General features: G+C 48.6%; 1 protein-coding gene across 4 annotated transcripts in view; it reads left to right on the top strand.

Annotated features, from left to right (window-relative positions):
- The window catches only part of NDOR1 (NADPH dependent diflavin oxidoreductase 1), a 100,281-nt gene that overhangs the window by 6,710 nt on the left and 74,221 nt on the right, over nucleotides 1-19,350 (top strand). For 2 of the 4 annotated variants that reach the window (XR_003858183.1, XM_029612355.1), the window contains exon 2: nucleotides 17,894-18,057. Coding sequence is in view for 2 of the 4 variants with exons in the window: in XM_029612355.1 (XP_029468215.1) it covers nucleotides 17,894-18,057 (164 nt within the window). In the remaining 2 variants the exon portion in view is untranslated. Of the gene's footprint in view, nucleotides 1-17,893; nucleotides 18,100-19,350 lie in introns of those variants that run through there. The other 2 variants (XM_029612356.1, XM_029612357.1) reach the window with 2 other exon arrangements.

Raw genomic sequence — 19,350 nt, 5'->3', positions numbered from 1 at the left:
GAAACTCCACTAAACTTCATGTATTGGTTACAGGCTACAGGCTACTGTCAATTGTCGATCCACTCATTTCTTGGCTTTCAAGCACTCCCCCTCAATATACTTTGTTTTATAAAATGTTTTTTTTTTTCCAATTATCCTCATAAAGACATCTACCACAGTCTCTCTCATGTAGTTTTGCTCTCTATCACAACTAAAGCCTTTCTAATACACACAATCTCCTATCTTATACATAGACATACAGCCTCCTCTCTCAGGTACAGGTGGTTTGCTCACCCCTTTATACCTTCCCAGCCTTTCACCTGCGTCTCCCTTGTTCCACCTGTCTCTCAATATGCCCTCCCCTTCCTCTGTGCACTCTTCTCTTGTGCTGCCTTCCTGTCTCTAGTCCCTTCCCTTACCATACTCTTGTTTTCTCCCTCTGCTCCCCAGTGCCACCTTTCTCTCAATATGCCTTACCCCTCTGTGCACTTTTCTCTTGTGCTGCCCTCCTGTCTCAGGGAATCCAAATTTCTTGAGAACAACGAACAAGAAAGGCCACCAAAGTCTATCAAAGGCCTTCTCTGCATTCAGACTCATAATTAACCCAGGAATGTTATCCCTCTTATCCACTCTGTTAATGGAGCACTTAGGGAAGATAAGGCCATCGTGGAAAGACCAAATGAATTCTTTGAGTCACTGTTTACTGAGGAGAATGTTGGGGATACCCATTCCAAGACCTAACTAGTGAACACACTAGTGCGTCCCTAGCGCCTCCTTTTTGACAGAAGCGCCCACTGTCAGCGGGTTTGACAGCCGACGCTCAATTTTACCGGCGTCTGTTCTCGAACCCGCTGACAGCCACGGGTAGATTTTTAATTTTTTTTAAAATTTTGGGGCCTCCGACTTTATATTGCTATGATATTAAGTCAGAGGGTGTACAGAAAAGCAGTTTTTTCTGCTTTTCTGTACACTTTCCCAGTGCCGGCCGAAATTAACGCCAGCCTTTGGCAGGCGTTAATTTCTGAAAGTAAAATGTGCGGCTTGTCTGCACATTTTACTTTCTGTATCGTGCGGGAATAACTAATAGGCCCATCAACATGCATGTGGATGTTGAGGGCGCTATTAGTTTCGGGGGGGTTGGCTGCGCGTTTTCGATGTGCTATTTTTACCCCTTATATAGTAACGGCCAAACGTGGCTAACAGTGCACTCCACCGGAGCGCACTTTACTGTATCGGCCTGACAGGTACTCCAAGCAGAATTGAGTTGCAGTAGTTTAGGTTTGAAAAAATGAGGGTATGCAGGACTATACATAAGTCTGCATGAGTCAGCAACGGTTTCAGTCTATGTAGTACGTGCAGTTTAGTATAGCCTGATTTGATTAATTTATTTACGTGCTTTTCCATTGATAGGTTCTTGTCAAATCTGTATTCCTAAGTCCTGCACTCGGTCTGAGGGTGTAATATTGAAGTTGCCCAGGTCTAGAGTTTGGAGTTGCTATGGGTTGGTTTCTTCTTACAGAATGATTTCAGGGTTTTTTTGTGTTTAGAGTTAGTTTGAGCTTGACTAGTTCATGCTGTATAGCCTTCATGTGTGTTGCAAGAGTCAATATTGTATTTTCAGCGGAGAAGGTGCATGGTATAGAACTAAATGTCATCGGTGTAAAGGTAGAAGGTGATTCCTAGATCAGATAGCAAGTTACATAGGGGAAGCATGTAGATATTGAATAGAGTTGCGGATAGTGCTGAAACTTGGGGAAAACCTGCCTCGATCGGAAAGGTGCCCAGTTTGACTTGGGATTTCCTTTTTGATAGGAAGGAGGTGAACCACTTTAATATCTCTCCTTCAATTCCAATTTTTCTCAGTTGATGTCATAAAAGGGTATGGTCAACAGTATCAAAGGCTGCTGTTAGGTCAATTAGTACCAGGATATAAGATTTGTCATTGTTAAATCCCCGTAATATGGGGTCCATTAAGGATACAAGTAATGTCTCGGTCGAGCAGTTTTTTTCTGAATCTGAATTGGTGTGGATGTAGAATGTGATGGTCATCAAGCTGGTCTTCTAGTTGTGATAAAATGGCTTTTTCAAGAATTTTAGATAAAAAGGGCAGTTTAGATATGGATCGATAATTTTCCCAATTGTCAGAACTGCTGGATTTATTTTTCAGGATAGGTTTTATCACTGCTTGTTTTTGTTGCACTGGAGGTGGACCCTTGGCCTGGCGCAGAGTTGGTACGGCCCTCTGGTCGGCCCCAGAGAGTATCTGCTACCAGGAGGCGGAGCACACGAGGAGACAGAGGCAAGCTGGAGCTTCGCCAATAACAGCCCGGGATTTCCACAGGTTGAGCCCTTGAGTACCCGGGCCGCCTGGACTTAGGTGGCCTCTGGAGGTCTCCTCGAGAGATGGCGGAGTAGTCAGGCAGGCGAAGGTCAGGCTTGGAGAGGTCAGCGTAGTCAGGCAGGCAGAGGTCAGATACCAAAGAATCAACAGTAGGGTGTACAGGAACCAGGACACAGCCAAGAACCAACAGTAACAGGATGAACCTTGTTGCAAAGGCAGGGCTGACGTGACGTGAGCCCTTTTGTATGGCTGAAGGTAGAAATGCCCAGCTGACATCACCGGAAGAGCCAGAAGGACTGGCCCTTTAAATCCAGTGAGGCGGTGCAGCCCTGCGCCTAAGGAGGAAGCAGGAAGGAGTGCAGGACCTTGGACAACGGCCCTGCTGAAGATGCCGAACAGGAGGGACAGGCCGCAGGATAGGCCCCGATGTGGGAGGCGGCTTCCTGCCGCACGAGGACGTTGAGGGAAGCTCTCCCTGCCACGAACCACCGGCATCTGCGGTCTCCAGGCCACAAGAAGAGGAGTCTGGTCGGCGGCCCCTGCCGTAGGAAATTCCAGCGTCGGCGGCCCAGCCACGAAGGAAGGTGAGATACTGTCCGCGGCCCTAGCCGCGGGCAGAAGCACAACAGTACCCCCTCCTCAAAGCCCCCCTCCTGAGAGCTGTGTTGACTAGAGTACCGAACATCCTCAAGATCATGTGAATCCGGGGATCGAGGCTCCGCATGGTGAGAAAGAAGGACATAGAGATTTCGGATCTTGTCTTCCGTGAAGGCCAGGAGGGATAAAAACCCCTTCATGGCTTGAGTATGCTTTTTGACGAGGGCTTTATGTTCAGTCCTCTTCTGTCTCAGTTGAGCCTCCAGTTGGTCAAAAAGTGCCCTCGAGACATCCGTTCGAGGGGAACTGGATCTGGTCTGGAACTCCCGAGTCTTCAGGCAAGGAAGAAGGTTGGGGAGAGCGGTAGCCACGGTTAAGGACCGAGAAGACTCGCTTGGTTCCAGACAGAATTCGGAACACTGTATTAGATCGTCTGTGGCCCAATCAAATTGAGGCTGATGTTTTCGAAGCCATGGAAGGCCCAGGATGACAGGATTCACCGCTGTAGGCAAGATATAAAAGGAAATAAGCTCCGAATGATCTGAGCCGATCTTCAGGGTAAGGGGTTGAGTGGCCCTGGACACAACCCCGGGAAGAAGGTCCTCATGGACTGAAGAAAGAGCCAAAGGTGGAGTTAATGGGAGCGTGGGAATCTGGTACTGCTCCACGAGGTCCTGCTGGATGAAGTTTGCCCCTGCGCTGGAGTCCACTAGGACTTGGGTAGAGAAATTGATGGCTGACATCTCCACTGAGGTAGGCAACAGGAATAATGATGAGGTCATGGTGAAACCGAGGACTATGGTTTCTGGAGCCTCTCGGCGCTGGGTCATGCTTTTCCTGGGACATTGAGGTAGGAGATGACCCGAATTCCCACAATAGATGCAGAAGCCAAGTTGACGGCGACAAGATCTTTCCTCATCAGGAAGACTGCTTTAGCCCAACTGCATGGGTTCTTCAAGGGAATTGGCGGAAGGCAAGGGGTGGTCACTAGGAGAGAGGGATTCCCTGAGGTGATTCCTTGGGGTAGTGCAGGTCTCCAGAGATCGTTCCTGGAGACGTCTATCAATCCTCCCTGTCAGATCGATGAGACCTTCGAGAGAGGTAGGGAGCTCCCGTGCTGCTACTTCATCCTTTATCCTGGGGGCCAATCCCTCCAGGAAAATGGCATGCAGGCTGTTCCCTTGCCAATTCAGCTCGGTGGCCAAAGTTCGGAATTCAATTGCGTAGTCAGAAAGGGAGTGGTTCCCTTGGCGCAGTTGCAAGAGATCAGATCCCATGGCTGGGAGCCTGCCAGGTTCCTCAAATACCTGCTTAAAGGTGGATACGAACTGCAGCAGGTTAGAAAGTATGGGATCAGAGCTCTCCCACAAGGGGAGGCCCACCCCAATGCCTTATCATCTAGGAGGGACAAGATAAAGATCATCTTGACCAAATCATTCGGGAATAGTACCGCTTGGAGAGTAAAATGCATGTAGCATTGGTTCAAGACTCCCTGACACCGTTTGGGATCCCCTGAGTAATGCAGTGGAGCTGGCATCGAAATGACCTCGCGTCCAAGGTTGGCTGCCAGCGTGGAGGCCACAAGGATAGGTGGTGGGACAATAGGCTGAGACAGGGCATCTTCTCGAGCCTCAAGACGGTTTACATCCGCCACCACTTGTTGCATGCTTAGCTGAAGGTCTTGGAGCTTCTGAAGTATCCCAGGAATGGATTTTAACACAGTCAGATCCACAGGATAGGAATCCAGCCTGGTGGAAATGTTCTAAGGAAGAGGCCAGATTTTCAAGAAAGTGCTGTTGCTCCTGCACCTTGGAAGCTAGGCTCAGAATGGTCTGCAAGGCACGCGGCTCCACCGAGTCCATGGCCTTTGCAATCTGTTGCGCTGGAGGTGGACCCTTGGCCTGGCACAGAGTTGGTACAGCCCTCTGGTCGGCCCCAGAGAGCACATGCTACCAGGAGGCGGAGCACACAAGAAGACAGAGGCAAGTTGGATCTTCGCCAATAACAGCCCGGTGTTTCTGCAGATTGAGCCTTGAGTACCTGGGCCACCTGGACTTAGGTGTCCTCTGGAGGTTTCCTGGAGAGATGGAGTAGTCAGGCAGGCTAAGGTCAAGCTTGGATAGGTCAGCGTAGTCAGGCAGGCAGAGGTCAGACTTGGAGAGGTCAGTGTAGTCAGGCAGGCGGAGGTCAGATACCAAAGAATCAACAGTAGGGTGTACAGGAACCAGGACACAACCAAGAACCTACAGGAACAGGATGAACCTTGTTGCATAGGCAGGGCTGAAGTGATGACTGAGCCCTTTTGTAGGTAGGACTGAAGGTGGAAACACCCAGCTGACATCACCGGAAGAGCCAGAAGGACTGGCCCTTTAAATCGAGGAGGCGCGGAACAAAGGAGGAAGCAAGAAAGAGTGCAGGGCCACAGGACAGGCCCGATGTGGGAGGCGGCTTCCTGCCGCACGAGGACATTGAGGGCGGCTCTCCCTGCCGCGAACCATCGGCGTCTGTGACCTCCAGGCCGCTGTTGCGTCCATCGGTCGCAGACGGCTGCGACCGCTCTGTCTTACCTCTTTTTCTCCTCTTTCACTCTCTTTGGGCAAGATGGCTGCCTCCGGTACCGAATGCTGAGAGTCTCAGCGTTTCCAAACCAGCATGTGTGTCCCCATCCGCCATGCTCACTCCCGTGGCCTCCTAGGGCGTGAGCACGCACATCTCCTACACTCAAATACACGTCATGGTGGGAACTTCGGGGGCGGCCCCACCGCATGACGTCAGTACCTCTGGGTATATCTAGCCTCCGCTTCCGCTACCACCTTGAGTTAGTAAGGACTTTGGTTTTAGCTACTCTGGCCGCTCTAAGCTGCACACTTAGACACTGCTTTCACTCCAAGGGCCTCGCTCCTGTAGAAGCTCTAGATACCCTCTCCTCGGGGGGTCTCTCGCTTCCAACTACCCTTCGGGGTCTCTTTAACTAAGACAACCACGCCTTGGGGGTCTTTCTCTCTCTCCTACATTCCAGGATATCGGACCATCGGGTTCTCGCTCCTCGAGGGCCTACCAGCCATTATATCCTGCACCACGGACCTTCGGTCCAACTTTCCACCATCAGGAAGATGCCATCATTCCTGTGAATACCTCTACCATCTGGTGCTCCAGCTCCACCCACTAGCCGCAACTTTACCCACACTGCGGGCTCCCACCTATCGTGAACATGTGGGTGAGACTTCACATCTGAATCTGTTGAATGTACTGGCACTTCTTGGATCACCATCTATCTACAGCAGTACAATAAAGCCTCTATCCATACTGTGTCTGCTATCTGAGTTCAGCCTATCGCAGTGTTTCCCCATGGGGCCCCTCCCTGTGGGCGGAGTCATCTCCATTGCAACCAAGGGTCCACTATGCCACAAACACAACAGCCGCAAGAAGAGGAGTCTGGTCGGCGGCCCCTGCCGCAGGAATCCCGGCGTCGGCGGCCCATCCGCAAAGGAAGGTGAGATACTGCCCACGGCTTTAGCCGCAGGCAGAAGCGCAACAGTTTTGCCCTGTCTGGGACTAGACCTTCCAAGAGAGATTGATTGATAAAGGATGTGATTGTTGGAGTGATAGTGCTATGTATTTGTTTTAAGGAGCTAGCTGGAATGGGGTCAAGAGGGTGATTTGTGGGTTTTATTTAAGAAACAATTTGCATGATTTGTAGTTTAGAGATCCTGCCGAAAGTGGTCTATTTAGCTGGTTCATGTTTTTCTTGTTGGTGGGCAGGCAGGGTATTGAGTTTTTAGTCTGGTTATTTTTTCTAAGAAATGATTAGTGTATTCATTACAGTCATTCTTAGAGAAGCAGTTGTAGCTCGAGATAGAGGAGGATGGGTCATTGATTAGGTGTTTAATGATGTCGAAGAGTAATTTAGAGTTAAAAATTACTCCATTGATCTGTTTAGCGTACTGTTCTTTCTTCACTTTGTTGTTTGAAACCCGATATTTTCCAAGTGATTCTGAAGTTTGGCTTTTCTGCCGGAGTTTCTCAGATTTCCTCAATAATTGTTTAGAGTGTCTTAGTTCTTCATTGTACCAAGGTTTCTTATTTTTGGAGGAGAGTTGTTTGGGTTGGATTGTTTTTGTTTGGATTGGGCTTAGGTTCTCTGCTATTTCATTAACCATGATATCCCATGCGTCAAATGATGCAGAAGCATTAGTATTCTGAATCAGGTACACCTCTGTGCTTTTTCCCATTCAGGCAGTTAACTTTCTCTCCAATCAGTCCTCAAGACAAAGATTCTTTAAGTTTGAAATCATTTATTGAACAGGTAAATTCCACTTACAATTGTTGAATCTCAAACGTAAGCTCCTAGGCAGAGATCTTTGTCAAATGGAGGGAGGGTAACAGTAGGGATTTGAGGCTGATTTAGTCTTCCAATGAAGGCAGTAAAAGAGAAGGTAAAAAACCCGATCATTTGACAGGTTTTCACAGAGCGCAGCTGGCTCAGAGGTAAACATAGGCAAGACTCTCGTCGAAAGTTGCTAAAGGAAATGCTCCACAAGCTGGGGGCAGGGGGCAAGGTCCAATGGCAGCGAGCCTAAGAAACAATTAAGACAGGGAAAACAAGAAGGGCAATCCCTTGAGCCTTTAGGGTACCTAGAAAGACTCAAGTTAGATTGAGAAGCATTCAAGCCTTTCCAATGTGAGAGAAAGAGATGGGGTGGGGCGCCTCTTAAAGATAAAGGCTCACATCTTTTTATCCTAGGTTACACACAGTACTAAGAGAGGACTGCATTAAACACAGTTAAACTACAATATATATATAGATACAACATGTACCCACTGCTGGGGACAGAGCAATTAGCAAAATTGAAATCGCTTAGTCTATTTTTTATTAAATCAGTAAGTAGGTCTGGCTCTTATCTTTTTTCTGAAGGTGAAAGTTTGGTTGTTTGTGTTTGTTCTTGTTGTGTTGAGGATACTCATGTCTGCTTTTAGTAATTGGTGATGGACCATGGCAGAATAGGGTGGGAGGTATTTATCCTACAACTGTTGAGATTGGTGAATATAAGATCTAGAATATGTCCTGCTTTATTGGTAGGTTTAGTTATGAATTGTGACCAACCCATTGCTTCCATTGTTTCTAAGAAGGTCTCACATGCAGAGGATTTGTTTGAACTATCAACATGTAGATTAAGGTCACCTACTCTGAGGGTGGATTCAGGTGATGGAAATGCTTTCGTGAATACTTCGATTAGAGGTGAACAGTCTTTTTGAGGAATTCTTTGGGGGCAATAGACCATACTAATGTTTATTTGTGACGATTTAATATCTACTTTGTATGGGATAAGTTTGAGCTCATTTTTACTAATAATTAATAATCCCCCACCTTTACGCTTAGGCCTGGAGATGTGAAAAACATCATATTTGGAATGCTCAATTTGATTTGAGTACATTATCATTGTTGGTTAACCAGGTTTCAGCGATGCAGAAGATGGTCAGGTTTAAATCTTCAAGTAGATCATTTATTAATGGGATTTTTTTTTTTTTTTTTTTTTTTTTAGAAAGCCTGAGCATTCAGAAACAGCAGAGTGAACATTAGGTGGGAATGAGCTGCTGAGGAGTTGCTGTTTCTCGTACAGTGGGTTAGGTTGGTGTTTGTTTGCTGTTTGTTTTTTGTGGATCTCCTAAGGTTTCCATGTAACCCTTGTCCTATCTTAGTTATGACGAGGTGTTCTTGCTCCATTTTCCTTGTATAGTCAGGGCAAAAGAGAAAAGCCTCTACCAGTGCGCACAAAGGGACAGGCTCCTTTGTTGCATTCTCGCTGGTGCAGGCGCCTCCAGCGTTGCTGCCGGGGCCTTATTCCCTCAGCAGTGGTGGGCGAGTTCTGGTGACTGGCGCCGGTGTCTGCCTTCCCTCACCTATGGGAGGAGGGAGCTCTCCTTCCCGCTGTTTCCCACTGGCTTCTTTTGTCTCAGCTCAGGTGGAGGTGAGTTGCGTCTGTCCACCACCAGAACGCGGGTGGGAGCGAGCCGCGTCCCTCCGCTATCAGGGGCTCAGGTGGAGGTGAGCTGGCCACACTGTGCTGCCGCCGGATACCTACTCCCTCAACAGTGGTGAATCTGGAAGATGTAGTAGGCTAGGTTAACAAACTGAAGAGTAGCAAATCACCTGGACCAGATGGTATACTTCCTGGGGTTCTGAAAGAAGTAAAAAACGAAATTTCAAACCTTAGGGGCGGATTTTCAGAGCCCTGCTCGCCTAAATCCGCCCAAAACTGGGCGGATTTAGGCGAGCAGGGCCCTGCGCGCCGGTAAGCCTATTTTACATAGGCCTACCGGCGCGCGCAGAGCCCCAGGACTCGCGTAAGTCCCGGGGTTTTCGGAGGGGGCGTGTCGGGGGCGGGCCTGAACCGCGCGGCGTTTTCGGGGCGTGTCGGGAGCGTTCCGGGGGTGGGCCCGGGGGTGTGGCCGCGCCCTCCGGACCCACCCCCAGGTCGCGTCCCAGCGTGCAGGAGGCCTGCTGACGCGCGGGGATTTACGCCTCCCGGAGGGAGGCGTAAATCCCCCGACAAAGGTAAGGGGGGGGCTTAGACAGGGCCGGGTGGGTGGGTTAGGTAGGGGAAGGGAGGGGAAGGTGAGGGGAGGGCAAAAGGAAGTTCCCTCCGAGGCCGCTTCGATTTCGGAGCGGCCTCGGAGAGAATGGGGGTAGGCTGCGCGGCTCGGCGCGCGCCGGCTATACAAAATCGATAGCCTTGCGCGCGCCGATCCAGGTTTTTAGCAGATACGCGCGGCTCCGCGCGTATCTGCTAAAATCCAGCGTACTTTTGTTTGCGCCTGGAGTGCAAACAAAAGTAGGCCTATTCGTGGAGTATGAAAATCCGCCCCTTAATTTGTAACTTGTGATTAAAATCATTGTTTTACCTGAAGGGGAACAGTGTAATCCCAATATATAAAAAGGGCTTCAGAAGTGATCCGGGAAACTATATATAATAGTGGAAACTATTATAAAGAATAAAATCACAGAACATTTAGATAAATATGGTTTAATGGGACACAGCCAGCATGGATTATCCAAGGGAAGTTTTGCCTCACAAATCTTCATTTTTTTGAAGGGGGTGAATAAGCATGTAAATTCACCACATCTACCAGATCACGTTAATTTGGATTTTGAGAAGGCGTTTAACAAAGTCCCTCATGAGAGGCTTCTAAGAAAACTAAAAAGTCATGGGATAGGAAGCGATGTCCTTTCGTGGATTGCAAACTGGTTAAAAGACAGGAAACAGAAAATAGGATCAAATGGACAATTTTCTCAGTGGAGTGCCTAGGGGGAGACCTGGAGGTGAGAGGGGTTCGGCCCTTGACTTTCCCTGCCTTCCGGTTTGACCGGAGCCTGAGAGATTGGAGAGACCTGCCTGGATGCTCTGAACCAGCTGCATTAGCTGATTTCCATCCAGAGGCATGGCCTGTGACATCATCCGGAGCCGACTGCGAGCCAAAGGGGCGTGCGGCTTTGTCTGGCTTCGTCCGGCCGAGACAGGGAGACAGAGGTTTCTGCTTGCCCCTAAATGGGAAAGAAAAGAGAGGCAAAAATGATAACATCTTCACCTGCTGCAGGAAGTACATGGGGGCCAATGGACAATCACGTGGTAAAGGTGATTGAATCGCCATTAGAGGATGGGGAGGGGGCTATATCTTTAGCATCCCTGTATCCTGGCAGGGGTCCGTCCTCTCCCCCTCAACCACCGGTTACATCATTGGAGGGTGAGAATAAGGTAACAGATACATTATTTGTTATCAATCTAAGTTTTGGTAAGCATAGTGATTCTATACTGGTAAAGTTGTTACATCTGTGGAGACAAGTATTCAACAGCATGTTGTAGTACCGAATAATGTTACCCTTATTGATTTTTGGAGGTTGATATCCAAGCTGGATTCAAATGTATCTTTAATGAATGCATCATTGTCTTCTGTAGTTAATAACAATAGGGTATTAATTGAAGAGCAGAATAAGAACATTTCTACTGTAGAGAAAGATTTGGGTGTATTTTCTTCAAAAATACAATTATTACAGAATTCAGAATATATGCAACTTGTCAGGTGCTGACAGCAGATCCCCTCCCAGGAGGTTGTCAGGTCCTGGTGGGACCATTCCTCCTGGTCGTAGGGCCGAACAAGCACGGGTTGGAGACCCAAATCTGTTCCTGGTGACCTAGTGGAGATGAAAACGGACGGTCCAGTTCCCTGACCTCCAGATGCCGATGAGTATTCCTCTACCACTCTTCAGCTAAGCTGTTCCGTTTTCTTCTTATAAAGTTTAAAAAAAAAAAAAAAGTAAAGAGGAAGGCAGGCCTGATTGGCAGCCAGGGATCAGGTTTCCTGTTTTCTCCTTTCAGTTGGGCTGTGAGGCTTTTCTGGGATTGGTTCGTTTTTTTCGTTGTTCCTTCTCCCGCTTGCTTCCTCTGCCCGCATGGTCCCTGCTGCAGCCCGGCATATCTAGTGAGCTCTGTTGCTCTGTCTGCGGGTTGGCCTCTCCACGCTTGTCGCGTGCAGGCCCCTGTGTCCGATGCCTCACCGCTGGTGAGGGCACATCGGTGGGGGAGGGGGGAGGCCCGCAGCAGCATCGTCTTCACAACAGAGTGGGTCGGGAAGCTGTAAAGCTGCTCGGTGTGCGGCTGCAGCTCTCTTCCCACTGAGCATGGGAACGGTGGCCATTTTGGGGGCATTCGCGCCTAAGGCACTGATCGCAGCTGGGGGAGGGGATCTCCCCTCCGTGCTTTCCCCTGCCGAATTAAGCCCCGTTCAGGCCCGGGAGGCCCACAGGTGCAATCTGAGGGGGACTTTGATGCTCTGGAGGAGGATACTGATTCTTTTCTCCCCGAGTTTGTGCTCTTAAGGCTCAAAGCTTTCATTGCCTGTGAGCGCCAGGCCACCGATCCTCTGAAGGTGAAGAGGTCTAAGCTCCGGGGGCCCTGAGGATTCATTGGGACCAGGGGTCTCCAAAACCTGGAAATTTGGAGGGGGCTTCCCCCAGCAAAGCAATACTTACCAATTCTATTCTGCCACCAGCAGAATCCCTTGTGCTCCCAGTACTCTCTTAGGATTGAGAGTTACTGAGCTCTTGCTTTGCTATATATTTTGTGCTTCCAAGGCAAATTACTTCTAACAAATCCCTTTGATACACAATTCAATTAGTTTTCCAGTGTGACCCTCTCTATTGTTCCTTTTTAACAACTTTATTGAACACCTATTCAGATCAGTATCACACTTTTCTCTCACCTTTTCAAAGTAAGGTATCTTTTCCTTTTTTTAAAATCAGGCACACTCAATAAAGTTACCTAACGTTTGCAGGTCTTACCAAAATCTGTGAAAAACACTATGTAGTGAATCTCGAGGAATTGTCTAGAGTCTGGCAGCTAAGATTTAATGCTAAAATAAAATGTAAGGTCATGCATTTAGGTTGCAGAAACCAAAGGGAGTAGTACAGTATAGGGAATGATGTTCTGTAAACAAAAAAAAAGAGTAGGATCTGGGGTTAAGCTGATAGTAAGGTAGCAAAACAAGTAGATAAGGTGAAAGAAAAAGCCAGAAGGATACTTGGGTCCTTAGGGAGAGGAATAGCTAGCAGGAAAAGGGAGGTGATATTGCTTCTCTATAAATCTGAGATCTCATTTGGAGTACTGTGAATAATTCTGGAGGTCGTACCTTCAAAAGGATATAAACTGGGTGGCATCGGACCAGATTTGATTTGTTAAAATGTATTGATCTCCTAAGCCCAAGGCACTAAGCGATTTTACAAAAGATGCATTCATAATAAAAATACAACAAATTCAAAATAGAAACAATTATCAGAAGCACACATCTGCGGTTACAGGTACTAGAGCTCAACTAGAGCAACTGCAGGACACTTCTACCTAAAAATATATAAATTCATTCACATGCCTGTTTTAGAAAAAAAGCAGATAGCAGCTACTAAAATGGTCAACATAAAACATATGGGGACAGACTTAAATATGTAAACACATATACCTGGGAGAAAGGGAGGGAAAGCGGGAGATAGGATAGACATTTAAATACCCCCAAGAAATAAGTTCACAGTAAGTCGCCTCTTTCAATGGAAAAGAGGTTCTAGAGTGAGGGGTTATGGGATGAGGTTAAAAGGGGGAAATATTTCTTTACATAAAGGGTGGTGATGCATGGAATAGCCTCCTTGCAGAGAAAGTGGAGACAAGGACAGTATTGGATGTCAAAACATGGGCGAAGCACAGAGGATCTTTAAGAGAAAGGAAGGGACTATTAAGCTGATCAGGAGATGGAGATGGGCAGACTGGATAGGCCGAATGGTATTTTTCTGCCATCATGTTCTGTGTTTAAGAGGTAATGGAATAAGGTTTAAAAGAGGGCAGATTATATAGGAATATCAGAAATCATTACTTTATAGAGAGGGTGTTGGATGCATCAAACAGCTCTCAGAAGGAATTGGTGGGTGCAGTAACAGTGGCAGAATTTTAAGGAGGAATTGGATAAGTAGAGTCTGAGGCCACTAAGAAGTGAAGGAAAATTTGAGAACAACTGAGGTCAGAAGTATGCAATAGGAAATAATTTAAGCAGCCTAGGTAGTTCCTATTTTCCTTTTTTAGGTTTCTATGTTTAATAAAAGACAGTCAAGGAGTTTACCTGTACTAGAATGTCGTCTTTCATCTCTCCCCTAAGAAGAAGTAAAAACTACACTGTCTTGAATAAACTGGTTTCTCCTAGGACAAGGAAGATGGTAGTCCTCACACATGGATGACATCTTCAGATGGAGCCCGGCACGGAAAACTTTAGTCAAAGTTTCTAGAACTTTGACTAGACACACTGAGCATGCCCAGCATGCCACTATCCATGTGTCCACGCGAGGTCCCTCTTTAGTCTCTTCTTTTCTGCGGAGCTATTGACTTGCGGATGTGGAGCTTGCACTTTGTTAGAGTTCTCTAGCTTTTTTCTTCCCCACCGGGTCCCTCAGTCTTTTCCCAGCCTTAGTCAGAGGGCATTGTGGTGTTTGTATATCCCCTGCAGTCGATTCCCAATGGTGCCGTCTCCCGCCAGCGACCGCTCGCTGGTTGATTTTTTCAATGGGTCGAGTTTTCGCCGATGCCCACAGTACCCTCGGACTATGTCCATTGCAGACCCCCATGAGGTCTGTGTTTTGTGCCTAGGGGCGTCTCACAATGTCAGTGGATGTGAGTTCTGTCCTCAGATGACCCCCAAGGGTCACTGTGCATTACTTGACAAAATGGAAAAGTTGTTCGGTCCCAGGAGGTCCGATCCGTCGACACCTCGGGGGAAGGAGGTACCGGTAGCCACCAGTCCAGGTGTAACTTCTCTATTGCCAGATCCCCCTGTCGAGTTAGGTGCTGGGGACCGGCTGCTTTCTTTCTACTTGTTCCAAGTCAGGTTCCTCACTGTCTCCTTTGGCGACAGTGAGGAAGCATCGACATCAGTCACCTTCCTCCTACAATTCCAAGTCCAGGAAGGCACCAGCATCGGCCAAGATGCCCTCGAAGCAGCCATGTACTGAGAAGGTGCCGCCCTTCATTGAGGCTGAGGGCTTGAGGCAGTCCCTACCAATTCCAATGCCGGATACCGGTTTCCCACGGGGCTCTGAGGAAGACCTGGTTATGCCACCTCCTGCTCAAACTGTCCTGTCTTTGGCAGACTTTGAAGAGGAGTTGGAGTGCAGAGTGCACTTGGAAGTCAGCCAAGCCCTGCAAGGCATCGAGCCACCGGCTCCTTCGGGGCCGCTACCGCCACCAAACCCTTCTCTGTTGCTGCTGGCACTGTTGTTGGAATGTCTGGATTTGCTTCTCAGTGCGCTGCCGATGCAGCCTGTTCTGGTGCCCCGGGAGCCATTGATGCCCCAAGGGGGGGGGGGGGGGCACCGATATTACCTCACTCAGAGGTCATTCCCATTTCCAATTCCTCGGATGAGGGAAGACCATCGATGCTGGTGGCCCCACTTCTGAGGCTGTCGGTGCCCACAGTGCCCCGACCCAAGGCTGGGGTTAGGACTTCCCCATCTATGTCTCCAGGTGATTAGAGTGATGAAGACGCCCTGTACGACCCATGGGGGGATAAGGAGTCCATTTCTTCGTCTGAGGTCTCTGTGGACCTGCTCTCTTTACCGTCTCCTCCAGAGAAGTGATGTCAATCTCCTTCTGAGGATTTGATATTTGCAGGCTTTGTCAGGGCTATGGCGGAGTCCGTTCCCTTCCAGCTCCTGACGGAGGAGGACTCCAGACACAAGATGTTGGAGGTCCTCTGATTTGTGGATGCGCCTAAGGAGGTGGTTGCTGTCTCGGTCCATGATATTTTTAAGGACCTATTTGTCTGGCTCGGTGAACAGCCCATCTCCATACCCCCAGTGAACCGTAAGACAGATGCAGTATATCTGGTTCAGCCTACTGTGGGGTTTGAGAGGTGTCACCATCCGCCCCAGTCTGTGGTGGTGGAGTTCACCCTCAAGAAGGTGAAGAGGTCTCATACCCTGGCTCCCTCAGGCCATGAGCACAAGGCTCTGGATACTCTGGGGAGAAAAGTCTTCCAGGGCTCCATGCTGGCGTACCATATTGCTTGTTATCAGTTGTATTTGAGCTAATGTTCCAGAAACCTTTGGAGCATCTCCCTCAGCAACTTCAGGAGGACTGCCTGAAAGTCATTTAGCAGGGGTTGGAATGTGATAAGCATGAGGTCTGCTCCGCTTATGATGTCTTTGAGATGGCGGCGCGGGTAACTGCAGTGGGCATTGGTGTTTGTCGCATGGCCTGGCTACAAGCCTCGGATCTCTGGCTGGAGGTACAGGAGCGCCTTGCAAACTTGCCTTGTACCGAGGAGAACCTTTTCGGTGATAAGATCAAGGAGGCAGTGGTGCAGCTGAAGGATTATCATGAGACCTTGCAATATCTGTTGGCCAGCACTTCGGACCTGCAGTCCTCTGGCAAGAAGTCCTCACGACAGGGACCCGATGCTCCTTTTACTGGCCAAGGAAATACTACCCTCCAGCGGACTGGACCTAGGACTCGCCAGAGGCAGACTCGTACCCCTAGGACCCAGCTGGCGCCCCAGCAGAGCCCTGCCACGGGGTTTTGACTGGCTATGAGGGGATTGTAAGCCAGCTGCCAGTACCTTCACCAACAGACCCTCCAGTCAGGGGTCAGCTTCAGCTCTTCGCAAACTGGGGCCGGCTGTTGGGTCCTCTCCATCGTTCATCGAGGGTACAGGCTCAATTTCCAAGCTGTCCCTCCAGAGTCTCCCCCGTGTCTCTCATGGGTCCTCTTAATGGATCAGGATGTACTGGGCAGAGCTCTCCAGCCTCTTAACGGCCAGAGCAGTCGAGTCCATTCCAACACAACAGCGGGAAACCTGCTTCTACTCCAGATACTTCCTGATACCAAAGAGAACAGGAGGCCTCCATTTTATTTTGGACCTGAGGGCGTTGAACAAGTTCCTAAAGCAGGAAAAGTTCAAGATGGCCTCGCTGGGTGCCTTGATCCCTCTCCTACGAAGAGAGGACTGGCTTTCCTCCCTCGATCTAAAAGACGCCTACACCCATATTGAGATTTCCTGGGTCCACCAGAAATATCTTTGCTTTTTGGTGGGCGAGAACCACTTCTAGTATCGAGTATTGCCCTTCGGCTGGCATCCACTCCTCTCATCTTCACAAAGTGCCTGGCAGTGGTCGGGGCTTACCTGAAACGAATACAAGTGCAAATGTTCCCCTTCTTGGACGACTGGCTCATCAAGAGCCCTGCCAGACAGGGAGCGCTGTGATCCCTGCATTTCACCCTTCGGGTATTGGAAGCCTTAGGGTTTCTGGTCAATTACCTGAAGTCACAGCTGGTCCTATCACCTCAGCTGGACTTTATTGGTGCCAGGCTTGACACGGGTCAGGTTCTGACATTTTTGCCTCAGGATCGAGCACTCACCTTAGCATCCCTAGTAGGAGTGATCACTCAGTCGCCAGGTCACAGCGCACCGCATGTTGCACCTCTTGGGCACATGGCTGTGACTGTCCATGTCACTCCTTTTGCTCGTCTGCACATGCGCAGGGCGCAATGGACCCTGCGGTGCCAGTGGCGCCAGGCCACCCAGGACCTTCGAGTGCGGGCTCCATTCTGTCAGAGCCATGGCAGCTTCGGTGGCCCACTTGCGAGCAGTCCTTGTGGATGAAACATTAAGTTCTCTCCATACCTTCGCTTCATACTGTTGTATGGACAGGGACAGCCAACGCATCAGCAATTTCGGCCAACCTGTCCGCTGGAATCTTTCAGCTGTGAAACCCAATTTATCCTGTCTAGGACCCATTTTTCGGGTTCAGGCTGTCTCCCTCTTTTACCAACAGCACCACTGTTGTTGTGCCCATTGGCACCTAGTTAGGTGTCTGTTTGGTTGTTGGTTTCGGAGACAGCCTGTAGCTAGGGATTCACCCATGTGTGAGGACCACCATCCTGCTTGTCCTAGGAGAAAGCAGAGTTGCTTACCTGTAACAGGTGTTCTCCTAGGACAGCAGGATGTTAGTCCTTAGGAAACCCGCCCGCCACCCCATGGAATTGGGTTTCTCCTGGGTTTGCTATTTTATTTTTTCATAATTCTATATTACGAGACTGAAGAGGGACCCCACTTGGATGCATGGATAGTGGCATGCTGGGCATGCTCAGTGTGCCTAATCAAAGTTCTAGAAACTTTGACAAAAGTTTTCCGTGCCGGACTCCATCTGATGATGTCACCCATGTGTGAGGACTAACATCCTGCTGTCCTATGAGAACACCTGTTACAGGTAAGCAACTCTGCTTTATAGTGCCCAGAATAAATCATATGTACCATTAACCAGAATGGCTTAATATTTGGCCACTCATGGTAAATGGCTTCCTATAGCCAAAGAAGCAAGATCTACAGTCCTTATTATTTGTATGTGGGTCTGCTATTGTACTCTATAATTTTCCACTCCTATCTCACCAGCTCCTAGCACTATCCTCTCATCCCCACAGATGGTAGAACGGAGGTTACTAGTGCTGTTTGGCAGCCAAACTGGGACAGCAGAAGATATGGCTGAGAGGATTGGACGGGAAGCAAAACGGCGACACTTTGCCTGCAGGGTAGAGGCAATGGACAGCTACTCTGTGGTGAGTGATCCTGTGCATGTGTGAGGCCCTCTCTTATTTAAGGTGAGTGTAGCAGTGCTTTCTGCTTATCCTTTGCTTAGGGATCATAAAAAGAATTGAGAGGCTTCTGCTTTGGAAATCACACCCTAGCCGCCAGTATTGTCTTGGGGAGTCACACACTTAAGCCATGATGGTAACAGGTAGAAAAAAATGTGTGTTGACTGTGTGACTCAGAGGTAGTGCTACATGCTACCATGTAGGTCTCCATATTGATTTTTGGTCTGGGACTTCCACACCCAGGGTTGACTGGAGATGAGGCCGATCACAGTCCCTAAGGAGAGGAAGCCATGGGCATCAATAAGAGCAGCACTTGATGGGATTTAGAACCTAGGATAACAGAGTGCAGGAGGGAGCCCTGGTGCATGGCCTCAGGACAATCACCATAATGATTAGACCAGGAAGTGGGAAGGAGCATCTACTAAAATATGGGAAAAATCCCTGGGTAGCTCATGGACCCAGGATCCCAGTGTCGGTTCCAGCTGAGCTGGATTTAAAAAGGAGAAAAAAGTCTCATAATATAGGAGAAAATCTCGTAATATAGGAGAAAAAAAAAAGAAATGAGGAGGGCGGGAGGGCTTGATTGTTTTTTTCAGTCATATGAAATTTTAGAGGGCTAAAGAGGGGAGACTACAAGCCAGTGGTCAAAGAGTAACCGTATAACTGAAAGGAAAATTAGTTTCTTACCTGATGATTTTCGTTCCTGTAGTACCACGGATCAGTCCAGACTCCTGGGTTTTGCCCCCCCCCTCTTGCAGATGGAGACAGAGATGTTTTCAAACAAAACTCCGCCTTATATAGGATGGTGCCACCTACAGTCCGGCAGTATTACGCAATGTCAAAGCAGAATGGCTCACAAAGAACACCATAACTATGTACACTAACCCTTCAACGAGAAAAAAATTGTAACCGGTTCACTGAACCCTTCAAAGACCTGAACCATTTGAGGACGTTCAAACCAAATTTCTGCAGATCTGACAACTGAGTAAAAATTAAGAGCCGAGCGGACTCTCCCTCACGTCCATGATTCTTTTCAGGTGAGACTCTGGACTGATCCTTGGTACTAAGGGAATGAAAATTATCAGGTAAGAAACTCATTTTCCTTTCCCTGTACGTACCCGGATCAGTCCAGACTCCTACCTTTCTAACCAGATAGGCTCTGTGGAGAAGTAGCATAAAATCTGAGGAAAAGGCCTGAGAATTCTCAGATTTCCCCTGCCATCAAGGCCTCCTTGTCTTCAGAGGCTTCCTACCTCT

Source organism: Rhinatrema bivittatum, chromosome 8 (genome assembly GCF_901001135.1).
Source record: "Rhinatrema bivittatum chromosome 8, aRhiBiv1.1, whole genome shotgun sequence".
Lineage (NCBI taxonomy): Eukaryota > Metazoa > Chordata > Amphibia > Gymnophiona > Rhinatrematidae > Rhinatrema > Rhinatrema bivittatum.
The sequence above is the reverse complement of the archived record's forward strand: the minus strand, read 5'-3'. Positions and strand labels throughout refer to the sequence as shown.